At 41.7% G+C, this 25,898-nt stretch overlaps 1 protein-coding gene across 3 annotated transcripts in view; it reads left to right on the top strand.

Annotated features, from left to right (window-relative positions):
- The window catches only part of LOC124114403 (rab GTPase-activating protein 1-like), a 40,611-nt gene extending 19,342 nt beyond the window's left edge, over positions 1 to 21,269 (top strand). For all 3 annotated transcript variants that reach the window (XM_046474955.2, XM_046474957.2, XM_046474954.2), the window contains 18 exons: positions 3,118 to 3,301; positions 3,889 to 4,148; positions 4,599 to 4,665; positions 5,934 to 6,036; positions 7,306 to 7,472; positions 8,136 to 8,292; positions 9,285 to 9,532; positions 10,446 to 10,559; positions 10,931 to 11,005; positions 11,208 to 11,333; positions 11,673 to 11,816; positions 12,132 to 12,173; positions 13,681 to 13,809; positions 16,902 to 16,994; positions 18,178 to 18,288; positions 18,750 to 18,854; positions 19,377 to 19,532; positions 20,208 to 21,269. In XM_046474955.2, the coding sequence (XP_046330911.1) occupies positions 3,118 to 3,301; positions 3,889 to 4,148; positions 4,599 to 4,665; positions 5,934 to 6,036; positions 7,306 to 7,472; positions 8,136 to 8,292; positions 9,285 to 9,532; positions 10,446 to 10,559; positions 10,931 to 11,005; positions 11,208 to 11,333; positions 11,673 to 11,816; positions 12,132 to 12,173; positions 13,681 to 13,809; positions 16,902 to 16,994; positions 18,178 to 18,288; positions 18,750 to 18,854; positions 19,377 to 19,532; positions 20,208 to 20,525 (2,599 nt within the window). In that variant the 3' untranslated portion in view covers positions 20,526 to 21,269. The remainder of the gene's footprint in view (positions 1 to 3,117; positions 3,302 to 3,888; positions 4,149 to 4,598; positions 4,666 to 5,933; positions 6,037 to 7,305; positions 7,473 to 8,135; positions 8,293 to 9,284; positions 9,533 to 10,445; positions 10,560 to 10,930; positions 11,006 to 11,207; positions 11,334 to 11,672; positions 11,817 to 12,131; positions 12,174 to 13,680; positions 13,810 to 16,901; positions 16,995 to 18,177; positions 18,289 to 18,749; positions 18,855 to 19,376; positions 19,533 to 20,207) is intronic.
- The last annotated feature ends 4,629 nt before the right edge of the window (positions 21,270 to 25,898 follow it).

The raw sequence follows: 25,898 nt of genomic DNA, 5'->3' as shown, positions 1-25,898 counted from the left end.
AGTGCAATAATCTTGAACACGATGTTAAATCCCATTTCACCTCACCTCACTACGTATACAAAGTCCTATCAAACATTTATTGACTGTGCATTTGCAGATACCTTTAACAGTTTGTTCATTAGAAGAAAATAAACATAAATTATATACCACATCACATTTTGAAAGATTTGGAAGAAAAATTTATTATTTTAGCCTAAAGTGTGAATGCTACAGCCAACCTCACATTCTTTTAGTGACCCAAGTACCTAGAGTACCTCGAGACAAAGAAAGTCACTATGTGTCTTCCCTTCCCTCGTAGTCGTAGTCTGACCAATTCTTCCTGCTTAATGCAAATCACAACCATAGACATTCAACTTACAAAGATGCCTTGAACAGGTTCTTTCAAAATATTTTCCACATATATTTGATACATGTACATATAAAACATGATAAAATGTTTGATGAAATTCTATTAATTAATGTATTGTGGGGGTAACTGCTAACATTCCCTGTGATGTTTATGCAGGAACTGGTCACACTGTAGTCCTGCACCATGACTGTGGAATATATTCATTTTATAAATGGTATGGCATACAAAAGCACGTCTAGCCAGATCTAATCAGCATAGGAATTTTATTTTTTATTTTTGGGGTCAAGAAGGGTATTGTTTAATATAAGATTTCATAGACTAAATGTTAGTCTAGTCATGCTGGTACTGAGTGGTAAAAATAGGTTGAGTCAAATATTGTGAAAATGTATTTAGGAGTATTTAGCATGAAAATTGCATCAGTAATGCAGAACGCCTGCTTCATGAGAAACCCTGGGGATAACTCATGGAATGTACTAACATCATTAGTGTCCGTTGTTTACAGGGCGGAAGTGATCCAGAAATGTCATGATGCCATGTCTTGATATTTTGCATGATATGTCAGTGACACATAATTATTACACGAGACTGATGATTCATAGTAAATTGTATGATATATGATGTTACCACAAGTCAAAGAAAACCAAGAAATTTTTTTTTTCGAGTCCAGAAATTCTTGTCGTATTTACTTTAAGACATTGAATAATGCAGTACATATACTCAACCACAAAAGAAACGCAAGTTGTACATAAAATGCGGCCTCCGTTAGCTGTGATACTGGTCGCACGTCATCTCATTGAGTCGACAAGTCTTCAGAAGAAGGCTCCATTCCTGTACACGACAGCAGTTAGACGCTGACGGAACACGCGTAGGGGGGTCCTGTGATAACTGAAGCCTCCCCACACCATGATGCTTCCTCCTCCCCACCGAACACAGCAGTTCACGTAACGCTCATTATGTGGTCTCCGCACTGATGCATCCATCGCATTCGTCACCACTCGCCCCTTTCCGTAACCTGCAAGAAGACTCGTCCCCCTATCGACGAATGTTATGTGCGAAAATACGACAAACCAATCAGAATGCGCGTATGATTTCAAGTTCTTCGTCAAATAATCCCTCAGAAACAATTTTTAATTTAACTTACGTCTTACATCTAAAAATATACCAAAGACACAGTTAAATGTGGTCAATCATACTGTAAAACCCCGCATGTCCCGATGTGCTTTAAATTGCATCTAAAATATATATAATATATGGGGAAATATATGTGAACCATTACGCAACGAGTTGACAATTGTTTTAGGTATGCCCGTTTGCGCTAAGACGGAACCCGGTCGCAAAAATGGCCATGAGAGGGGCACGAGTCGCTATTCGGCTTGTCCCGGAATGACACGAGTTGGTCACGAATGGCATCCATCAGTGTGAGAAAGGTTGAACCTTAATTTGTCTGAGGAGATAACTTGTTGCCACGGTTGTCGTTGCCAACGCAGGTGCTGTTTTGACCACTGCAGACGTTGTTGGCAGTGATGTTGAGTTTGGGCCCAACGTAAGGCTGACGACACCTGATTCACGCCGCTCTAAGACAACAAATTGTGTCAGCTGACACGGGAAGACGTGGACCTTGAATGGTTGCAGCTGTCTGTGTGGTCACTTAGATGTAACGGTTCCGTGCTGGAGTAGTAACCCTCGGCTGTCCGCAACAAGTCCGGTCTTGGACACTGCCTGTCTGTTGATGCCTTGCGACCAATCTGGTGATGGTAGACACAGGACATCCATAGTGCCTCTCCACTGCAGTTAACGTTGATCTGGCCTGTAGCATCTCAATGGCAACGCCTCTCTGGAGATCAGTTAATCGGACCATGTTTCCTGTCCTTTTTCAATGTGGAGTGTGAAATGCTTGGTGTTTTTTTATATGGTGGCTTATAAAGGTTGGACAAAGGGGAAAATGTACACATTTTTACATGTGACTTGCTTCTGCACGTGCAAAAAATGTCAAACATGACAAAACGACTGTGTTCCTGTGACATGCTCAAAATGAATGATGTAAACCATGAACAGTGTTTCTTCAATGCGTCTCTTTACGTTTGTATACATTTCTTTGTACAAATTACTATTTTGTGCGTTTTACAAAAAAAAAGTTGACTTGCGTTTCTTTTGCGGACTATCAGATCATGAAAACAATGTGGACAAACATCATGAAAACAATTTGTGGACTACGAGATCAAGAAAACAATTTGTAGACTCTCTGATCATGAATTTAACTTGTGGACTTATCAGATCATGAGAACAGCTTGGCGAATCATATCCGATTATTATTTTGGTATCAGTAGTCATCGTTATCATGTTGATGTTACCTTAGTTTACAAAACACACTGTCAAGAAAAGACTTTCAAATATTATTGAATATGCTAATCAAAACTGACCGATGTATGTTATGTTTATTTTGTGATATTATTTGATTCATATATAATATCATTGCGTTAGTGATATGTGTATTAGATTTTGAGGGGCGGTCGGGTAGCCTGGTGGTTAAAGCGTTCGCTCGTAACGCCGAAGACCCGGGTTCGATTTCTGACATGGGTACAATGTGTGAAGCCCATTTCTGGTGTCCCCCGCCGTGATATTGCTGGAATATTGCTAAAAGCGGCAAAATCAAACTCACTCACTCACTCACTCACTATAAGATTTTGAAATGCAATGAACCTAAAGTGAACTCAGTAGGGAAGCCTGACCCAAGGATGGCTGTAACCTGACCTTGACCTTTGTTTCAGATTGATCGATCCAGCAAGCAACACAGAGATTGCCAGTTACCGTATTCACCGCATTCTGTTCTGTGCACGAGGGCCCACTGACAGTAGCGAAAAGAAGTGCTTTGCATTCACGTGCAGCCATGGCGATACAGCCGAAACCGCCATTTTCCAGTGTCATGTGTTTCGATGCGACCTCCCAGAAGCAGTAAGTTGTTGAAACTGTTAAGATCTGGGTTAGGATTGGTCTTCAGCAACCCATGCTTGTCGTAAGAGGCAGCTAATGGGACTCAGTGACTTGGTTGATGCAGGTCATCATATCCCAGTTGCAAAGATTGATGCTCATAATATCAATCACTGCAATCTGCAATTTAAACAAAATTCACTCTTGCAGACATTGTAAATCACCATTGCATATATGTATTTTATTTTGGGCTTTTCTCATACTGAAGATCAATCGGACTTGTATCAGCTTACTGCTGTTAAAGGCTCAATCTACCCGTGAAGATCTGGGTTGGAATAGGTCTTTAGCAACCCATGCTTGCTGTAAAAGGCGACAATGCTGGTCGTAAGATGTGACTAAAGGGATCCAGTGGTCAGACTCGTTGACTTGGTTGAGGCATGTCATCATATCCCAATTGTGTAGATCGATGCATATGATGTTGATCACTGGATTGTCTGGTCCAGACTCGATTATTTACAGACCGCCATCATATAGCTGGAATATTACTGTGTGAGGCGGTAGACAGTCAAACAAACTAAGGGCTCACTCATGTACTGACTCACTCACTGTAGGTGGCCAAGATCTTGTACAGCTTCGCAACAACATTCCGGCGAGTTCCTCGGAGTACGCGGACAACAGCTGTAGCAGTATTGCCGGAGGCTGATCAGAACTATGTGTTCACTGTGGGCATCGAGTTCAAGGAAGATGATGGCAAGGGGAACTACTCTGCTGTGCCAAAGGATAAGTCAGTGTTCAAGTTCCGCTCTAACGTGGAGAAGAGGATCAGCATCTGTGTGACTCACACTGGTCCAATTGAACTCAAGATTGAACGGTGAGATTGGAATGAGACAACATAAGTCTGCATGTTTACTGACTTCATAATTGCAAATTTAAGCAAGAACGAATTATGTCCAACTTTTCATACAAGTCTCACCAAAATTTTACGAAAGTAAAAATATATTTTCTGAGGGTAAAGGCTATTTTTGAACATTTTTGTTTAGAAAATCCCTGTGAACATTCTGGGAAAGAATAGGTCTCCAGCAACCAATGATTGTAAGAGGCGATTTGTTGGATTGGCTGGTCTTCAGTAGCCCTGATGGCAGGGATTGTTGCTCATAATATCAATCACTGGTTTGTCTGGATCAGATCTGATTGTTTACAGTCTGCCATCATTTAAGATGGAATATATTGCATTATTCAACCAAAAAATCAAACCATTTAAACATATTTTGAAAAATACATCTGAAAATGATTGAAATTAACATATATTATTTGTTTTCAGATGTTTTGGGCTTTTGATCTCCCCTGGGAGGAATGTTAAACACAGTGATATGCAGCTTATTGAGTTGGTAAGTAACCTTGGTAACCATCAACAAAACTTGAGACATGGCTCTTAACCTATCCTTGTCATAGTAGTCATCTATATCCAGATCAGATATTGACATCGCTGATAATGTGCTATACCAAGCACATACCAAGACAACGTAAATTTTCATGAATCTGCAGTGTTAATTGTTTGGGATAAAAGACCTATTCTGACTGCAGCATTAAGCTATCATGGGCGTTCATTTAGTATGCCCGACCTACCTGACCAATGAAAATAAAGTGTGGGCAAGTGGGAAAATATGATTTAGTTGCCCTTGGGCAAGTATGAAGGTCAGTGGTGTTAACTTTGAAAAAGATTCGTAATTGCCTTCACATGGGAACTGTGGGATAGGGTTAGCCACACAACCAGTTGACAGAACTTCTTCAGCAAGAGGGATGGTCGGGTAGCCTAGTGGTTAAAGCGTTCGCTCGTCACGCCGAAGACCCAGGTTCAATTCCCGACATGGGTACAATGTGTGAAGCCCATTTCTTGTGTCCCCCGCCGTGATATTGCTGGAATATTGCTAAAAGCGGCGTAAAACCAAACTCACTCACTCACTCACTCTTCAGCAAGACCTCTCACAGCTCTTTCTCTCTGTCCGGAACAAGCAGTAAATGCATTAATGAGTAATGCAGGATAAGTATACAAATATGAAAAAAATATCTAGGATTTTACTCGTTATGAGTATCCGGACTCATACACTTACATACCCTCCCAACCCTCCCTGCTCTCCCTGCTGTGTTTTGGGCTGTTAAGTAGGAAAATGGAGACAGTGACAAGTCAACTGGATTGGTCACGTGGTTCGGGTGGGCCTGTGTGTTTCGGTGAGATGTTTTTTCTGTTCTCTTGGAACACAGCACCGATTGTTTCCACTACCTTTAAAATGTGAGGAAATAAGCAATTCATATGAGCCAGGATAAGTATAAATGATATTATTTCCCTTGAAACACATTGTGTTTTACCTTACCTGACTCTACACAGTGCTATAGGTGTAGCGTCACGTAAGTATAAAAACATTGCATTTAATCAGAAATCCTCATTCTGCTGAAATTGGTATACAGTACATACAAGCCACCTCTACAAAGCCATATCGTTAGTTTACTATTTGACAATAATTTGTCATTCCAATTTGGGAATTCTTACGGACATTTGCTGCAGACTTGGAGCCAAACATCAGCCCGTCAGAAGCTCTGGATAAATCCCTGAAAACTGTATGACATTGAGGTTGTATGTTTTGCACTGATGCTTCAGAACTCGATGGGCTATGCTGGTGATGGCCGCAGTTACACCATCTCAGGGCAGTGGGATCCCAGCGAGAAGTGTTTCCTTGTGCTGAACGAGGAGACGCCAAAAGGTGAGATACGTGTTCCCTATATACTTTGATGTGAGGTAAGATAAGGGACCAGTTCAAAAGTTTGATGTAGGATAAAAAGCTTACTTCCTAAAGTTTTGGAGTAGGGGATTGTCCTGCAAGTTTTCCATCCGACAAATCAGGCTCCCTGATTTTATGTAGTAACTAAACTTAACTGATCCTGTTTTCATTTATGTACTGTAAGGAATTGTCATGAATACAATCAGTCTTTCACATGGTAGGATTTTATCATCACTGGCAATTGTGTTAAGTCCATCTGGGGCAGTGCATAATATTGAATGGCAGATTTGATCTATAAAAACACTACAAATGATTTCAACACCTAGAAAGTAAACTGCAGTCGATAAACAATCAGAAAAAGGAGGGGAAAACACAAAAATGCTTGACAGAAGAGGCCATGAAACTCCAGAATTCAACATTTTCTGAATTAATTTTATTGGGTGTGGTGTGGGGGACTTTAAGTTTTTTATTCGACATCAAACTTTTGAACTGGTCCCTTATCTTACCTTACATCAAAATATTAGCTTTTGATTGGTTAAGTAGCAGGCAATTATTTTCCAATTTGCCTGTTTCAAATCAAATGGAACCCATCTTAGGTAACTTTTTATTTCGCTTAAATATTGTTGAGTTTCTGAAATGAACTGATGTTTATTTGAATGCATTGGGTAAAGGGAGGTAACTCGGTTCGTTTGCGCCATCTGCTTGTGAAGCTGCCGACATATAATCTGGACTTGGATGAATGAATGAACATACACAGTTGCCATCTTGACGGTAAGAGTGGTATCTCACAAGGAAATGTCATTAGTCCTTCCCAAATTTTGTTTTTCCCCGCCACGAAGTGGAAAGGGGATATAGGAATAGGTGCTGTCCGTCCGTCCTTCTGTCTTTCCGTCAGTCAGTTTTGTTTCCGGAGCAGAACTAAAAAACATGAGATAAATCTTAACCAAACTTGGCACACATATAGGTCTAGTGGTGAACTGGTGCCTTTTGATAGTTTGGGATTTAAAAAAAATAATTTTTCTAGTTTCCATGGCAACAACTCTGACTTAGTCTGAAAAAGGTGGTAGTGCTCATTTCCAGAGCAGATCTTGAAAACCTGCAATATTTCTTGCCATGCACACAACCAGACATGTCATATTGGCGGGTGATATGAGTATTTCATGCTTGTAATAACTTATCTTAATTTTGAACCTGGATTATATTCATTATTGACTAGTTTTTACATGTTCTTGTTCTGTGTGTGTGTTTCAGATACACGAGTGTTCCTTACGGTGGCTGTCGACCTGGTGATCTTTGGTATTCAGGAACCAGTCAGGTTTGCAGTGGAGACCAAAGCACGCATCTATCCTTCCAATGAGCGATTCTGGTACTTCACCAAGAAACCCCACTTTGAACAATTCCATGTGAGACTGAAACAGGTAGGCACTACAGTCCTTGTCGTATCATCTTAGCTGAGACTTGCTCTGTGGTCTAGGGATAGAATGTGTGCCTGGAGAGTGGAAGCCCGGTTGTTCGATCTCTGGCCATACTGAAAGACATTTAAAGATGGTATAAATCAGTATACTGTGTCTGAGTGGGGTATTCATGTTAAACTGTGGCATGGATTCTCAGTGAACTACCACTATAAAACCAGCATTAGTCCAGACTAGTACAAGAAGCCACACACACACACACATGCATGCATGTCGCTATGTAAGTGTAATAATCTTGAACGTGACTCCCAGCATCATTTGTAGTACAGTTTAGTGTTATCATATGTATTTTCTAAGCTTATCATACTAGTTCAAACAGGATTTGACTAGACTGGCTTTGGACTAGTGTCTAAAGTCGCTGACTGATCCATGGTTTTTGTGTGCCTAGCCTATTCTTGTAGACCCTAGCCATGATATTGATTGAATACACAAGATTAGTGAATGAGCAGGCAGCAGGTCGTCTTGGCACCTTTTTGTTTCATTGCTAATTTAATACAATGCTAATATAACTGATAATGACAGTTCACATTTGTTATGTGATCTTTGAAATTATGGCATTTATGGCACAAAATATGTTTCCCAACTCCTGGATGGATCACTTGTCCATAGGTTGAAGGCAATAACCATGATGGCGCCAACTTTGAGGTTGTCCACGTGGAGAGCCAGACGGAGATGGACAGGAAGAGCACCGGCATGAGCCTCAGTCTGAGCAGCAGCAAGCACATCCCTGAGCCGGTCCAGACACCACAGGAAGAGGAGGAGTCAGGTAGGTCCACCTCTCTCTAAAGAGTGAAATCAGGGAATCTGAACCCTAAACAGTCCTGGATCTGGTCCAGACACCACAGCAAGAGGAGGAGTCAGGTAGGTCCCCCTCTCTCTAAAGAGTGAAATCAGGGAATCTTAACCCTAAATAGTCTTCGATCTGGCCCAGAAACCACAGGGTCAGGTAGGTCGAGCCCTCAAGAGTGAAATTTGGGAATCTTAACCCTAAACAGTCTTCGATCTGGCCCAGAAACCACAGGAATCAGGTAGGTTGAGCTCTCATTAAAGAGTGAAATTTGGGAATCTTAGCCCTAAACATTCCTGGATCTGGCCCAGACACCACAGGAGTCAGATAGGTCGAGCTCTCTCTAATGAGTGAAATGATAGATACATAACTCTAAACCATCCCAGACCTGATCCAGACAATACTGCAGGTAGGTCGACCTCTCTCAAAGCTGTAATGATGGATAGATAACCCAGAGACATCCAGAGCATGTTCCAAGATCACAGGTAGTGGAGGTCGATCTCTCACAAGGATAAGGGTGGAGTGATGGACCGACAACCCTGATACAACCTTGAGTGGGTCAGTTAATAATGTCTTTGGGCTGATCCCCATTGTGTCCTCTCCTAGATGGTGATGAGCCGCTGCTGAGCGGGCCAGTTAATAATGTGTTTGTGCTGATGCCTATCATGTCCTCTCCCAGATGGTGATGAGCCGCTGCTGAGCGGGCCAGTTAATAATGTGTTTGTGCTGATGCCTATCATGTCCTCTCCTAGATGGTGATGAGCTGCTGCTGAGCGGGCCAGTTAATAATGTGTTTGTGCTGATGCCTATCGTGTCCTCACCCAGAGGGTGATGAGCCGCTGCTGAGTGGGTCAGTTAATAATGTGTTTGTGCTGATGCCTATCGTGTCCTCTCCCAGATGGTGATGAGCCGCTGCTGAGTGGGTCAGTTAATAATGTGTTTGTGCTGATGCCTATCGTGTCCTCTCCCAGATGGTGATGAGCCGCTGCTGAGCGGGTCTGGGGTGGTGAGCAAGGAGGTGACAGATGAGAACCTGCTGGACGCCTGGCACGATGTCCTCACCAAGTGGCACGCCAACCTCACACAGCGCCCCAAACAGGTGACGCACCTGGCACGGAAGGGTGTGCCTGAGGCTCTCCGCGGGGAGGTGTGGCAGCTCATCACTGGTTGCCATGACAGCAGTGAACTTCTGGAGGCGTACCGGATTCTCATTACCAAGGTAGGTGTAGTTTGTAGGGCTGGGATGAGTACAAATTTACTACCTGGGTACCCAGCCCCCTATTACCTTACCCTACCCGGGTACCCGCTGTAGGTCTCAAGAGTTAGATACACAATGTCTGATTGGGAGTAGTTTGACCGTAGCCCTGGACAAAATGTATAAAGATACACATATATCATGCCTACACGGAAGTTGACTGAAGTTTATCTTTATTCAAACATAAAAGTCAGAAGGAATGGGTGCACAGTCGGAAAGAAATGCGAACATCAGTGACCTGTAATGTAACCATCTTCAGTTGTAGATAATTTTTGTCATTAAATAATATATCACATGACTAATCACGGGTCCGGGTAGTCCTGTGGGTACCCGGGTCCTTCTCAGTACCCACCCGACCCGAGTACCCGAGTACCCGAGTACCCAAGTTACCCGTACCAGCCCTAGTAGTTTGGTGTGTATCGTGTTAGTTACAGAAAAGTTTCCTGGAAACGTTGCGAAATGAAACTAAGGATTATTGCTGATTTATTCAAAACATTTAACTATTGATGCTACTCGGAAGCATTTGTGGTTGAATTGGTATGAAATATTATGATTGGAGCAGATTGTGGTGTGGCGTTCCTGACTGTTAAGACATTCAAAGTACATTCATTCTACCATAGTTTCAATCGTAGCATGCTTGAAAGTTTTAATTGTTGGCTTAACTTACTAACAATCACCAGTAGCCAGAGGGATGGTGTAAATCCTGCTGGGATACCACGTTACTGTAAGTCCCCATGGTCCCTACTATGATATATTTACAGACTGCCTTCATATAGCTGGAATATTGCTGAGTGTGGCGTTAAACAAGTTATTCCAAGAAAGTTTATGTCTGTAATGTACCTGTTTGTGCTATATACATTGTTCCTCGTTGTCACAGGAGTCTGCGTGTGAGCCGGTGATCCAGCGAGACATCAACCGTACATTCCCTGCTCATGACTTCTTCAAGGAGTCGGGAGGTCTTGGACAGGATTCTCTCTTCAAGATCAGCAAGGTGAGTCAGTCGGGCCTCATGTGACCAGTATGTAGGAAGGATAAGGACCACTCAGGTTTTAATCGTGGAAAGTAGGGAAGACACTATAAAAAAAGGCTTTGAATCACCTCTTGTTGCTCATATATGGGTGCAGCCATCCTTCTAGAACTGCCTCATCCAAAACTTCTTGCACAATCAATGTTTGTCACAACCAGGGGTTACTTGAAATCCCAGTTCCTCGCTGCTGTCGAGTGCTGACTTCAATCAGTTGTTGGCACAGGCACTACAAATAAACTGAATACAATCTCTACTGACGGATACTCCAGAGAAAAATGACCCACCGATTGATCACATGTTGTGTGTGAACTGATGTTGACTTGATTGTATTTCAGGCATATGCTATCTATGACGAGGAGATCGGCTACGTCCAGGGCCTCTCATTCCTTGCTGCTGCACTACTACTGCATGTAAGTATGTCCCCAGCGCCCCATGTTGTAGCCTGGTGCCCCAGGCTAATAACATGGCTACCCAGTGCAATGTGCTTACCACATTCTTTGTGTTCATTTAACTCTAGTATGCCAGCATGTTGTTTACAACATCGTTTTCCAACAAGCAGTAGTTGCCCGATTGATGAGTAGTTGGTATGTGACTGAAATGTCTGTCCTCCAGATGCCCGAGGAGCAAGCCTTCTGTGTCCTGGTGAAGATCATGTTTGACTACGGCCTGCGGGACCTGTTTAAACAGGGATTTGAGGAGCTCCACCTCAAGTTCTACCAGCTGGAGAGACTCATGCAGGTAGGCTATGAATGGTGGTGGGTGTGGCAGGCTATGGTGTTTTCATTTTGGATGTAAGGACAGGGAGCTTGTGTTGGGGAGGCAGGCGATGATGAATATTGCAAAATGTGGTGTTAAAGAACAAAGAAACAGATCTAATGTTAACAACTCATGTATATATATATATATATATTGCTGAGGGCAGTGTAACACACACACACAAACACACACAAACACACACACACACACACACACACACACACACACACACACACACACACACACACACACACACACACACACACTCTTTCTTATTGTTTTGTGTACTGCAGGATTAACTGATTGTTGTGTGTTTTGCAGGACCAGCTGATTGATTTATACGGGCATTTTGCTGACATGGGTCTGGAGATCCACATGTTTGCTTCGCAATGGTTCCTGACACTCTTCACTGCCAAGTTTCCCCTGCATGTAGTGTTCAACATCCTGGACCTATACCTCAGTGAGGTGAGTTGAGATCACATGGTGTTCCTGTACCTCAGTGAGGAAACCTTATAGTGGCTCCTTGCAAGTACCTAGGATGTTACATTTGGTCAAGATGTCAGTGTGTTACTTCTGTCCATTTCCTGTGCCACGATTTGCTGCGGGGGTTCCAATCCTGGATTCAAACAACAGTTTATGAATAGTGCCCCAGTGATCAGTAAAGTCGAAACTTGTCTGCTTGCGACTTAGACAACTTTGAAAGCTGTTATCGTCATTGGTTTTCTGCCAACTTCTGTCCTGTTCCCATTGTTATCTGACAGTTGTACTTGTTCATTTCAGGGCAAGGATGTTATCTTCAGTGTGGCGCTGGCCTTGTTAAAGGTGAGTCACCTAACTTTATATTAAAACATGGGTGGTCCAGTGGTTGAAGAGTTCACCTGTCACGCTGAACCCCTGGGTTTGATTCTCCTCATGGGTTCATTGTGTAAAGATCATACTTTGCCTCGGGGATTCCAGGGTTAGAATTGGTCCCCAGCAACCTATTCTTCTCCACTTAAATTATCAGGTGGTGAGCTTATAACTTGGATTGACCTTAATATCACTGGTTTGTCTGGTCCAGACAAACAAACACAAGTAGACTGAGCCAGGTAAGTTCCTGATCAATTGTGCATGTGTGTGTTTTCCAGGATCTTACATGAAGCCAGTAAGTGTAATCCACCAGGCTGACTTGATCCTGGATTCCGGGCCTGTGTCATATTGATTGATGTATTGATCTGGGTTTAGGACTTGGTAGTTGAAGACAACGCAGGAATGAGAAGGATGCTGCTACACGACCACCAGCATCTCTTAGAACATTAGATCTACAACTAACTGTCTCGTGGGGTCCAAGCTGTCACTGCAGGGTGTTGATTCCCAATGTGGGTACAATGAAAGGAGTACATTCCTTCATTTGCGACTGTTTGGGAAACTTTGGGACAGGGAGGTTTCAGGAATAGGCTAGTGGTGATGAAACTATTCCCGTTGTGGGCACGGGTGTGCTATTCACTTGAAGAGTTGTGTCCCTTTGGCATGCCAGGAACCTATGATCATGGGTATGAATCCCAGATTGCCTTGATTATGTTGATTAGATTTTATCAGCACCTTACCAGCATGCCCATGGGTTTTACCAAAGTGGTAAGACCTGCTCTACTTTGGACTACTGCCCCCGTGGGTTTCTGGGTTGGTATAGATCCTCAGCAATGTATGCTGGTCATGAAAGGCAACCAAATGATTGGGTTGTCAGGCTTGGTAACTTGGTTGATACCCGATGGCATGGTTCTACAATCACTGGATTGTATGGTTGTACAGGCTGCATCATACAGTTGGAATATTGCTGATTTCTGCATTAAGACAACAAACACACTGTTTAATTACTCACTGCTTGAAATGAAGATGAAATGAAGAGTGTGACCTGGCCAATTGACCCGAGAAGACACGGGAAAGAATAGGTCTTCAGCAACCCATGCTTGCTGTAAAAGATGACTATGCTTGTAAGAGGTGACTAACATGAATTGGTTGGTCAGGCTCGCTGACATGGTTGATGCATGTCATTGTATCCCAATTGCGTACATCGATGCTCATGTTTTTGATCACTGGATTGTCTGGTCCAGACTCAATTATTTACAGACCGCCGTCATGTAGCTGTAATATTGCTGAGTGCGGCGTTAAACAACAAACAAACCTTGCTAATTATGACATTGTTCCTGATGCTGCCGACCAGTGGACGTCCTTGTCAAGATACAGGCTGCTGTGTTATGTGCTGTGTGTGCTGAAGAAAATCCTGTACATAGTCTTACTTCTTTTCCACAAGTTTAAAGTTGTCCCCACTGATATTTTGTCTTTGTTGCAGGGTTCCCGGAAAGACCTTCTAGCACTGGACTTCGAGGGAGTCCTCAAATACTTCCGCGTCCAGCTGCCCAAGAAGTACCGCACTGACGATGCTGCGAAGGAACTGATGCGGATGGCGGTCAGCTCCAAGGTAAATCTTTCAGTACATCTCATTGACTGCCATCTATGTTAAATGAATCAAATTAATACAACCTCATCAAGCAATGTTAACTGAATCATTATAATACAATTTCGTCAAGCAATGAATTTGTAAACTCAATCTTTTGTTACTGAAGTAAGATTAGTACCTCATGAACAAATTGCAGAGGTGCCAACTGTTATGATTTGGGCGTAATAGGTACGATTCGAATTTATGCTTGTCCCCAGTTTACGATATTTGTAACTTTTGTTTATGAATTATATGGATTAAATATCGCAGAGCGAATTGTTACTGCGCTGGTGACATGAAGCAGTCTGCAGTAAGACTATGCTGACCAATGACAGCCATACTTACATAGTTACATAGTGTTAAAATATCCACTACTTGGTGATATGAGGTCTCTGATTGGTTGTTATGTTAACACACTCTTGATCTGTGCGTTTGTAAACAGGGAACTAATTGCATGACTATACTAGATTTTACTTTGGAACTTAAAACACCACACTGTCTTTCTGAAAAACAGCTAGTTAGTGTCAAAGGGTGCATTTGATGAATGTGTGGAGCTGTGACCACGTGTTTCATCCCCTGTAATCTCTCTCCTCTGCCTCCAGGATTATTTGGTATGCTACATGATCATCCATTTTGTTCCTCAGTATTGCTTTATATCAGATACCGACTCTGTATAAATTTCAATTTTTAAGTTCCATTTAGTAATCAGAGATAAACATATGTACAGTGTTCCCTTGCTATTGTGTTCTTCAATACCGCGCTAACTCGGTTATAGCGCATGGTAAAGCATGGCTCCCAAAATGTACTGACATAAACTCAAGTTTTTCAATGACACAATGTTTTATCCCATCTCAGACAACATTATCGAGGGATCACTGTATGTCCTTCTTACATTCACACAGTGAAAGTAGATCAATCTGTATCTTTAAAGAAGCCTTGAGGTTAAGGCATTTGCTTATCATGCTGAAGGCCTGGGTTTGATTCCCACATGGGTACAATCCCATTCCTAGAATATTGCTAAAAACACAGCAAAAACCGACTCATTCGTTTATTATATTGTTTTATTATTTGTACATTTATATAGGAAATCAAATGACAGTATTTCTATTGGTTTAGAAAAAAACTATAGGTTGTGTAAGATTGACCTGTATTGAGTCTTGGGCAGATTTGTATTTAATACAGTGCTTTGGCTACATCCATTGCATGGGTGGCGGTGTGGTTCTTCAGTATATATATGCATGTCACAGCTGGTAAACTGTAGACATGGAGGGTATGCTTCTCCCTCCCTGGGTGTGATATGGGAGTTACCACATTATGTCTCACTGAAATGTTTTGTGCTTCACCCTACCTGGGTGTGATATAGGAGTTACCACATTATGTCTCACTGAAATGTATTGTGCTTCACCCTACCTGGGTATGATATGGCAGCTATGACAGAATGTCTCACTGAAATGTTTTGTGCTTCACCCTAACTGGGTGTGATATGGGAGTTATCACATTATGTCTCACTGAAATGTTTTGTGCTTCACCCTACCTGGGTATGATATGGGAGCAATGACAGAATGTCTCACTGAGATATATAATGCCTGGGTATGATACGAGTGTTATCACATAATGTCTCACTGAGATATATTGTGCTTCACCCGACATGGGTGTATAGAGGAGTTATCACATAATGTCTCACTGAAATGTATTGTGCTTCACCCTACCTGGGTATGATATGGGAGTTATCATATGTCTCACTGAGAAGCAGGATCACAAGGATTTTGATATGACATTGTAAAATAATTCAAACAAATTCAAAATTGATAGAAAACAGCTTGTGCTATGTCATGTGACTTACATAGTCTAGAAAAGGCGTGCAGCATTTTTCTGTGAAGTGTGGTTTTAGGGATTTATTCTGCCTCTCAGAAATCCACACGCATTCTGTATTGCCCACGTGGACAATCAGATCTCATCATTCTGACATGGGGGTATGATAATATGTTTTTCCCTACCTGGGTGTGATACAGGAGTTATCACATAATGTCTCACTGAGATATGTTGCGCTTTACCCTACCTGGTTGTGATACGGGAGCTTCGACATACTGATTTTCTTGGATATATTGTGCTTCTCCCAATCTCATTAAAATCAGATCTTACTTCTCGCTACCGCTAAACAAAGATCTGAGGACATCCCATTACGGGTCAGGTCTGACCGGCCTTGCACGAACTTTGACCGACCAATGGAATGACCAATCAGAAGGCAGGTTTCTCGTGCTTTACGGCACTAATTTCAAATTGGCAACTACGCTTCGAAACATATTTTGACAAATTCTCGATTAAAAATTTGAAACCTAAACAAAAGAACATTCTGGAATGGCTAATAGATGGTTTAGATGGTATGGATTCAGTCGTTAAACCTGTAACTATCCTTCGGAGTTAAAGTTTTCGAGGCTGCATGATTAGAAATCACATTCCGACTGTCACTTTCATAATCTGGTGGGCGATGCTCTGATTGGTCGGGTGAAAGGTCGTTCTGACGTGACCCCTAATGGGATGTCCTCAGATCTTTGTTTAGCGGTAGCGAGAACTAAGGTCTGATTTTAATGAGATTGTGCTTCTCCGTGCATGGGATAATTCGTGCTTCTTTATACCTGGGTGTGATATAAGAAATAACATAGTGGACACTGGGATGTATTGTGCTTCTCGTTCATAGGTGTGATACAGAGTTATAACATTGTCTCACTTGGGTGTACTGTGGTTCTTTATGCCTGGGTATTATACTAGCTATATTGTTCGTCTCCCTATCTGGTTCATTGCTGACAGTTGTTTTGTTGGGAGTCCACAAAAAGATTTCTGTTAAAGTGATTTCGTCACAAATATAATGTGGTAACAAGTAATTACTGTGTACATGGTATGTGTTGAGTAATTATTTTATTCTATATAAGGCATGAGAATGTGCTCATCACGCAACTAGTGACAGACAAATAGTGAACCTCAGATGTTATATCATTAATTATGCTGTCCTTATGTTGGTAGACTGATTGTTTCACATAGTTCAATATTTGAAAAGAAATTGTTCTTTGCTACAGGTAACTGCTCGTAAGTTGAAGAAATACGAGCGAGAATACGTGCAGATGAAGGAACACCAGCTGCAGCAGGAGAATCCCATCGAGAGGTTTGAGGTGGGTGATGCAGTGACCACAGAACATGTTGGTTGATCCTGTGCTAGGAAAGCAAGGAAGGGCTGGATAAGGATAGTTATCTGTCTCATTAGAATCAGATCCTTTACTTTGATACAATATCTCTCTGCATGAACATCTGAGGACACCTCCATTTGTGTATTGCTGATGTTAAGCAATTTTTTAGAGTCGGGAATTATAAGATTAACTACCGTATTCGACGTAATAAGCGCCCACGGCGATATTTGCTAATATATTGACAAGTAAACAATCATAATAAGTGCCCCTTCCGATTGATAAAGGTACACAAGACTTATTTATTCGCGTATAATACGCACTCGTGTGTTATATGCAGCCTTAATAATGGGCAATTAAATTCTGGAATAATATATCTGTCATATATAAGCATTTAAGGCTGTCAGCATAAACCACAAAATTTATCTTTCAACTCCTGTTTTCACCAAAATAATATTCTAATAAGAGCCCCCTATTTCCAATTTTGAGAGCGCCCTGGGTGCTTGTTGCGTTGAATACGGTAATTGTTTTGCATTTGATGTTCATCCGTATTGTATCTCCACGTGACCTTTTTACGAGCCTCACCTTATTTCGAGCCCCTAAACAATACATCACCACATGCTTAATGACGAAATCCAGGTAGTCTCTTCAAAGCCTACTGAAGTCAGCAAATTGTTGCCGCTGAAGTTATGTTCTGAATTAAGCTACACGAGGAAAGATATTCAATAAGTAATGAAAACATACCTCAAAACTTACTTTTTTACTAATGAATATTTTAATCAAACTTGATCTGATGATAATTTTGCGTCAGTACAATCACGCACTGATAATGTGTTGGCTACTGTTTATAAACTTCCTGTCTGTAATATCACGTTATTGATCATGTTGTGCATCTATTTTTAATTTGTGCAAGTTTTGTCCCTTAGACGGGGCAGAATCCTATTATCAAGGGTTTGAATTCCATATTTGGACTGATCATGATTCTTGGTTTGTCCGCATCGTACTTGTGCTTCTGAGTTTCTCCAAACACGTAAATGTCTAAGGGCTTTCCCCCACAATAACTTGATGTATGAAGCATTGTTCATTATGAAGTAAGACCCAACTCCATCACTCACTGATGGAAGGGAGGTCTGACTAAGACTTCACTAACCCATGCCGATACTACTTTCAGCGTGAGAACAAGCGCCTCCTCGAGGACAACCTCCGTCTTGAACAGGAAAATGATGACCTCGCCCATGAACTGGTGGAGAGCAAACTGGCCCTTCGCAGTGAGCTTGATGCCGTGAGTAGATAGATGCTTGTTGTTGCAGATGGTGGTAGATTTATGATCATCTTCTCTTTGGCATACATGTACAGTGTTGCCCAAAAGCTGAGAAATTCTCAATAAGGCCATTATTATCACTCATCTCAAAGTAACAATGATGGATTTCCATGCGGCTTCTATGGTAACGCAAGGGTAGAAGGGGACTAAAATGGGGATCTGTTGTCATACACTGATGATATGGGTTACAGCACACGTTCATATGATAGCCGACCCGTGAAGATCCGGGGTAGAATAGGTCTTCAGCAACAAATACTTGCTGTAAAAGGCGACTATGCTTGTCGTAAGAGGCGACTAATAGGATCGGGTGGTCAGGCTCGCTGTCTTGGTTGATGCATGTTATCGTATCCCAACTAATAGGATACCAAGTGGTGTTGCTGTTTCATGTTGCTTTGGTTACCTGTTGCATGGTTATGTTTCAGCTGGAGGACTCCCACGAGGCTCTGATGAAGGACCACATGACCACCCAGAAGATGTTGACGGAGACGGAGGAGGAGAAACGACGACTTGAGACTGAGTCCTCACAGGTGGGGGATGACTTCTTTAAACTTTGGAATAGAAATCAGTTGCTATTTTTACATATCTTTGTGCTGAACATACGACGCACATTATGAAATGGTCAGAAATCCTGACAAGATAGTACAAGACAACAAACAGCAGGAGGTAAATTATTAAATGTGTTGATGATTGGTAGTCAAACAATTCTTGTGTCCTGAAATTATTGTATCTGAAGACAATGGTGTCGTAAGAGCCCATTTGTCTAAGACACTGCAATTTTCTGTGCAGAGTTACTTCCCTTTGCCATGCAAGAAACCTATGAGTGTGGGCTTGAATTCTAGTTTTGCTCTGATTATGAATCTTGGTTTGTCAGCACCATACCCTGTTATCATACCGAGTTCTTTAGTGTGTGTGAAGTGAAGCTCCTGTAATAGTCCATGGTGACAATATTGAATTAGTAAACAGTAACTCAAGTTGAATGAGTTCCTTTGAAGGATGGTTACGGAACTTAAGGCGAGAGTAAGATGTTTTGATACTCATTTGTGGTTCAGCTAAAGGAGATGTGTCGGCGGGAACTGGACAGGGCAGAGTCTGAGAGCCAGCGGAACTCTGCCATCATCGCTGACTACAAACAGATCTGCTCCCAGCTGAGTGAGAGACTGGAGAAGCAGCAGACGCATTCACGCGAGGAACTGGGACGTATTAAAGTAAGGAGAGGGCAGGGGATCCAAAATGGGGCAGACATATTCATGAGAGGAGCTGAGATATATTAAGGGAAGGAGAGGGCAGGTTATCCTTACGTAAGGGGTACCTTGTGTGTGAAAAGGGCCCTTATATCACATTGTGACACAACAGAAATATCGTTCAATGCACACCCACATCCACTCCTCAAAATGTTGTCAAATCAAGTTTTTCATAGTTGGGAGAGGAGTCGAGTTCCAATATTGGTTTGGATCTGAGAAAGCAGAATAGGACCTTAGTGCCTTGTACTTGTCAGATATGATTGTGGGTTAAGATCCTGGTTTGCCCCAGTTACGTTTCTAGGTTTGTGTGCACCATACTCCTGTTCATGGTTTTCACCAAAGCGTAAAACGTCTGAGACCTGCATCACTTTGGGCTTTCCTCAAACCATTAAGCTGGCACACCGTGATATAGCTGGAACACTGTTCAAAACAGCGTCGACCCCAATCTCACTGGGGATTATTTGGTGCAACTCTGTTATTTATCGGCTGCCATGATATAGCTGAAAAGATGCTGACTGTGGGCGTTAAAAACATCCATTTACTAACTATGACTAAGATATCACACTGTTGATGACCTTTGACCTTCACATGGCCTTTCACGACCAAGTTGAAAATATATATCATTGTTCTCTCCGATAGGGTCAAGTGAAGTCATGTGATAAATGCTCCAAGATGTTCACCGAGGACGGCAAGGTCAGACTGCCGGAGGTCAAGGCCAACCCGGAAGACAGCAACCCATGCGTGCTGGATCTGAGGAAGCAGGTTCGAGAGCTGGAACTAGAGCTGGCCCAGACGAAGCTGGCTCTGGTGGAGTCTGAGTGCAAGACACAGGACCTCACTCACCAACTCAACTCAGCCATCAGCGAAATACAAGCATCCAAAAACACCTGGTTCCACAAAACCATCAGCTCCATCAAGGAGGTGACAACAGTCAATAAGAAGGATCCCAAGGAATGAGCCCAAGTTTGTGTGATTTCGTTGTCAGGGACGACAGTGGAGGTTGTGCAGAAGGAGGTCTAGCAGGAGATGATTGTGACTCTTTTAACAGAGAATATTACTGTGTTGATGACTTACTGAATATGTGTCATGTGGAATGTGGATGTTGTGTGCCAAATCTGTGGAAGGCAGCGCTGACTGTACAACTCATATTCAACCTACTGGAGATGACTTAGGTGTGTCCTCTGTAAAGGACAGTCTTTGACGCAGGAGCGACATTAGTACAAGGGTGTTCTTAGTACAGGGGTTTCCACAATTCAATGTTGTCCTCGAATCAGAGGTGTCCTGAGTTGAGGTTTTCTCTGTACAGGGGTGTCCTTGGTACATGGGTGTCCTCAGTACAGGGGTGTCCTTAGTTGAGTATTCTTGGTAGTTCTTGCATGATTCTGGCGCATCTTAAGAGATATCTTAGCCTATCACCAGCAGGCACTCTGGTGTCATGACCTTGTGTTGTGTTGCAAGCATTGATGTCAAGGTCACCTTAGAATCTTTGATCTGGGCTGCGAGAGAGAGAGTGCAATGTGGACAGTCTAACTTACACTTGGAGAGTGTAGCTATATGCTCAGATCCTGTAAACTACACACTGTTAGACACATGTAGCTGTACCAGCAGGACATCGCTGTACAATATATCTACGACAAATTGGTGTACCAATAAACATCAATGTGCGATATGTTTACGATACTTGAGGATGTACCAGCAAAACATCTATGTCTGATAAGTATCTATGACATTTGCAGGCGCATAAGGGTGCGATATATCTACTACACACACAGTGAAAATATATCAGAGATCCTCAATGCAACACATACAGAGGTATCAGAAAGCAGCAGCCTGGAAGATATGTTGACCACACCAAGTACCAATGTACTGATAGACTGAGGAAGCTTTGTTGCTGGCAGGACATCCAGGTCAATCTAACCTTGACAGGTGGTGGTTGTGTGAAGCAATGACTGTAAGTTCAAGGACAGAAGTTCAAGGTCAAAAGTTCAAAGACAAGTTAAGGTCAAAAGTTCAAGGTCAGAAGATTGATGTTTCAGTTACCAGTTTCCTGTGACATATAATCAACACTTGTGTGTGACCAGTAGATCACATTGTGATGCCATGTCTAGTCCCTATATATAACTTATTGTTCCGCCCCGCACTGGCATGTAACATGAGGGGGCTGATGATGAAATCAAAGCCATGGTGGCGATCGACAAATAATTTATAACTTAAAATATTACAAGATATGCATTTCTGTCATGTTTGGTATGGTTAGTTACAAAATGAGAGGAAATTTCATAATTTCATTGCACATTTTCACATGACAAGCTGCAATGGAATGAAGATATTTTATTTATTGGTTGGTATTTGTTATGTTAGTGTTTCTAACTCATTCCACTGTCTTTGTTACAAACATTGCAGTTCTTATGGATGTTATATAACCCGGTAGGCTGATTCAAGGGCTCCAACAATATGACACATGCATCCATATAATCTGTATCGCAACCATACTTCGAGATTTCAGAATTGAATTCACATTTATTACTTGTCAATGTGGAAATCAATTTATTCCATTTCGGTCTATTGCGATATGAATGGTATGACAACAATTGTGCAATACGAGTCATATCCACCACCTATACATAATTCAGCCTTCTCAAGGAACACACTACCCAAGCCTGAGAGGCTCCAAGGCCTTGTACAAAAAGAAATCCAGTTTTTTCTTAGAGTAGTTTCGTTTTGGTGGAACTTGTTTCTATTTACATATTTGGGATCACGACAGGGTACCATGTGTGTTTTCTTTTCAATGCAAAAGCAAATGTCAAAAGGTGACGTAAACCATACTCACAAAAACGAATCAAGTGTCGATTGAAACTAATTTATAATCATGATCATGCATATAGTAGCCATCGTTCCCATCCGTTCCTTCCTTCATCCATGTGTGTTGTACGTTATTGGTGATATCAGTGGCTGCCAGTTTACAGACATAATGTAGTAACTTGTCTGTCAGAATTGGAATAGTTTGCCTCCTTGTCATACATTCTCATTTGTGTCCTGTCATATTTTGCAACGTTTGTGATTTTGATATGCAATGGAAAATATTTCTGATCCATCCTCACCAAGCAAGGGCATAATACTAACATTCATCTTTGAGCATAATGTATGATGAGGTCTTGCGAGTGGTTAGTGTTCCGACACCCACCTCTGTACCCTAGTATGGTATATCAAAAGTTATAACCATATTCTCAATGTTCCTAGATACAAGTTTACGATTATAACAATATCTGAACTGATGTGATCATCAACCAGCAGTTACACACACCCTTCCCCTCCAACAAAAACACAACACAACAACACACACAACACACACACAACAACACACACAACAATAAGTTATCATACATGTTTCCTTACCTGTCAGGGTTAATGAAGCTGATATGAGAAAATTGTGGCAAGCTATTATTGTCACAAAAGGTAAAATCTTGATGATTTTTGGAAAATGTACTCCGTATTGGAACTTGATTTTTGGACCAGAATGATGTCTGCAATTTGTGTATTGCAAAATGTCCCTAAAACAACCCTATCCCTGTTTGTAACCCCAAACGCACTTGCTTTGGCCTATATGTTTAATACACCAAGGGCACTTGTCATGCCAAAAATGATAAATAATACATGCTTATTCATTTGGAAGCTCTGAAAAGACTCTTACTACTGTGGATGGTATAGGTTATGTACTGGTCATAATGAAACTGCTCCGCAGCCTATTTAGCATAAAGGTGTTGCTATTGTAGCTTTGTGATTCATGCACAGCTTGACTCCCTTATGACATTGAATGTTGTTATTGTCAAGTGCTTGTTTTACAAGTTTTATTTGTATATGCAGAAGCAATGCATTTTATTTTGTATATACAAAGCTTGAGACTGAGGAAGTTATGTTATTTATTTTGAGATGTTGTATAGGCTAATCTAATACTGTATATATATATATGTATATATAAAGATTATTGTATTGACCAGTCCCTGAAGGGTTCCACAATGTTGTGTTTTTGCTGATTACTTTCCTAACTTTACCATTGAAGTACAAATGTCTCGTAACAGTTGTGGGGGTGGGGGTGGGGCATGGTGGCCCTGTTGTGTGAGGCTCTGCAATATCTCTTTGCAGAGCACTTGGTTGCACGCCAGAAACCTATGATTGTGGGTTCAAATCCCAGTTCGCCCCGATTATGTTTCTAAGTTTGTCAGCACCATACCCGTGCCCGTGGGTTTCAGCGAAGTGGTAAACGTCTGAGACCTCCATCACTTTTGGCTTACCTTCCAACTCAAGGTGACACCCACGGGCACGGGTATGGTGCTGACATACTTAGAAACATTCCGGTGAAATAACTGGTATACTGTTAAAAGCAGTTTTGGACACTCACTCTCTCATATCAATGGTCCAAATGCACTATGACTAGTACTAATATTGGTTGATCTGATATGTTAATTGTTATATGCCTGGAACATTTGCAGAGTGAGGCTTTTTACAACAAGTGAAACAAAACAAAGTTGTAAATTTAGATAAATGTTAAAATCCAAAATTTGTGCAACAGACAAAACCCAGAAAGATTTTTGTTTCATCCTTTAATTTGTTTTCAGTAACATGATTATGGCTTTGTGAAGGTTTGAGGTACATGAAGAGAAAAGACATGCCAGTACATAGAATATTTTGGAGAAAATTCAAAATTGAAGTATGTTTTGCTAGGAATCCTTCATGGACTGTTCTGCATGTGTAGTTCTGCTTTCAGTGTCCAGAAGTCGGGATAAATGTGTGCGGCTGTTGCCATCTATATGATGTGATGGTCAGCTATGGCTGGTGTATAGTGAGCTAGCAGCTGTAGCAGGAACCAACATGTCTTGTGTATGTTCTTATGTTGGCGTATGAGCACTCTTAGCATTCATTTTGAGACGTGATTATTGATGAACAATTCGGGTTCTGAGATTAGCTTCGGTAAAATGTCCCTGTATTGCAGGATTTTCATTTATTCTTTGCAACAAAAAGTGAAACTTGACATACTGACAACTCTGAACAGACCGCACAAGTGTATCAAAACTACGGTGCTACTGATTGGTCAGCTGGTCATGGGCAGACTGGCCACGGCTCCTGTTCCTTATCCTTTAGGTTCTTGATTTAATTTGTTTTGTCAATTTACAATCTCATTAAAATCAGATCTTAGTTTTAGCTACCGCTAAACAAAGATCTGAGGACATCCCATTACGGGTCACGTCAGAATAACCTCTCGCGAACTTTGACCGATCAGTGAAATGACTGACAAGAAATCGACATTAGCCAATCAGAAGGCAGCTTTCTCGAGCTTTACGACACTAGTTTCAAACTGGCGACTACACTTCGAAACATATTTTCACGTATTCTCGGTTAAAAATTTAAAACTGATAAAAAAGAAATGCTCTGGAATGGCTTATAGATGGCCTAGATTGTATGGATAAAAACCTGTAACTGTCGTTCAGAATACCTGCTGTTAAATATTTCGAGGTTGCACGATCAGAAAACACATTCCGTCTGTCACTTTCATGATCTGGTAAGAGACGCTCTGATTGGTTGGATGAAAGGTCGTTCTGACGTGACCCGTAATGGGATGTCCTCAGATCTTTGTTTACCGATAGCGAGAACTAAGATCTGATTTAATGAGATTGGTCAATTTATGAATGGTTAACTGACCCAGTGTCTAGCCATCAGTGCAAGCCACAGACATAGATAGATATGGATAGACGTTAGCACTAATCTAATAGCTGACATGTTTCTTATATGTTCAAGGTATCCTTCAGCCTATGAAAGAAACAACCTGTGAACCCTTTTGTATTATGACTACTTTCCTACAAGTGTATGAGAATGGCTTTCTGTCAGTAATAGTGTTAATGCATTGGCTGGGTGGAATACGACTGATGTAATACTGTGTTATATATGCATGTATCTGTGGACAGCTGTCTCTGTGTTCACTCCAACAATGTAACAATGTTCAATCATGGCCCAGTACATGCCCCAGTACACCTATATCATCCCAGCATCTCAATACACCAATATAATACTCGCATGTCCCAGTACACCTATAGCACCTTAGCAGGTCCCAGTACACCTATAGCACCTTAGCAGGTCCCAGAACACCTATATAACCTTAGCATGTCCCAGTACACCTATATAACCTCAGCATGTCCCAGTACACCTATAGCACCTTAGCAGGTCCAAGAACACCTATATAACCATAGCATGTCCCAGTACACCTATATAACATCAGCATGTCCCTGTACACCTATAGCACCTTAACATGTCCCAGTACACCTATATAACCCCCGC

The sequence above is a fragment of the Haliotis rufescens genome, unplaced genomic scaffold, assembly GCF_023055435.1.
Source record: "Haliotis rufescens isolate VD_foot unplaced genomic scaffold, xgHalRufe1.0.p SCAF_8, whole genome shotgun sequence".
Taxonomy (NCBI): domain Eukaryota; kingdom Metazoa; phylum Mollusca; class Gastropoda; order Lepetellida; family Haliotidae; genus Haliotis; species Haliotis rufescens.
This window is presented reverse-complemented; position numbering and strand designations above follow the sequence as displayed.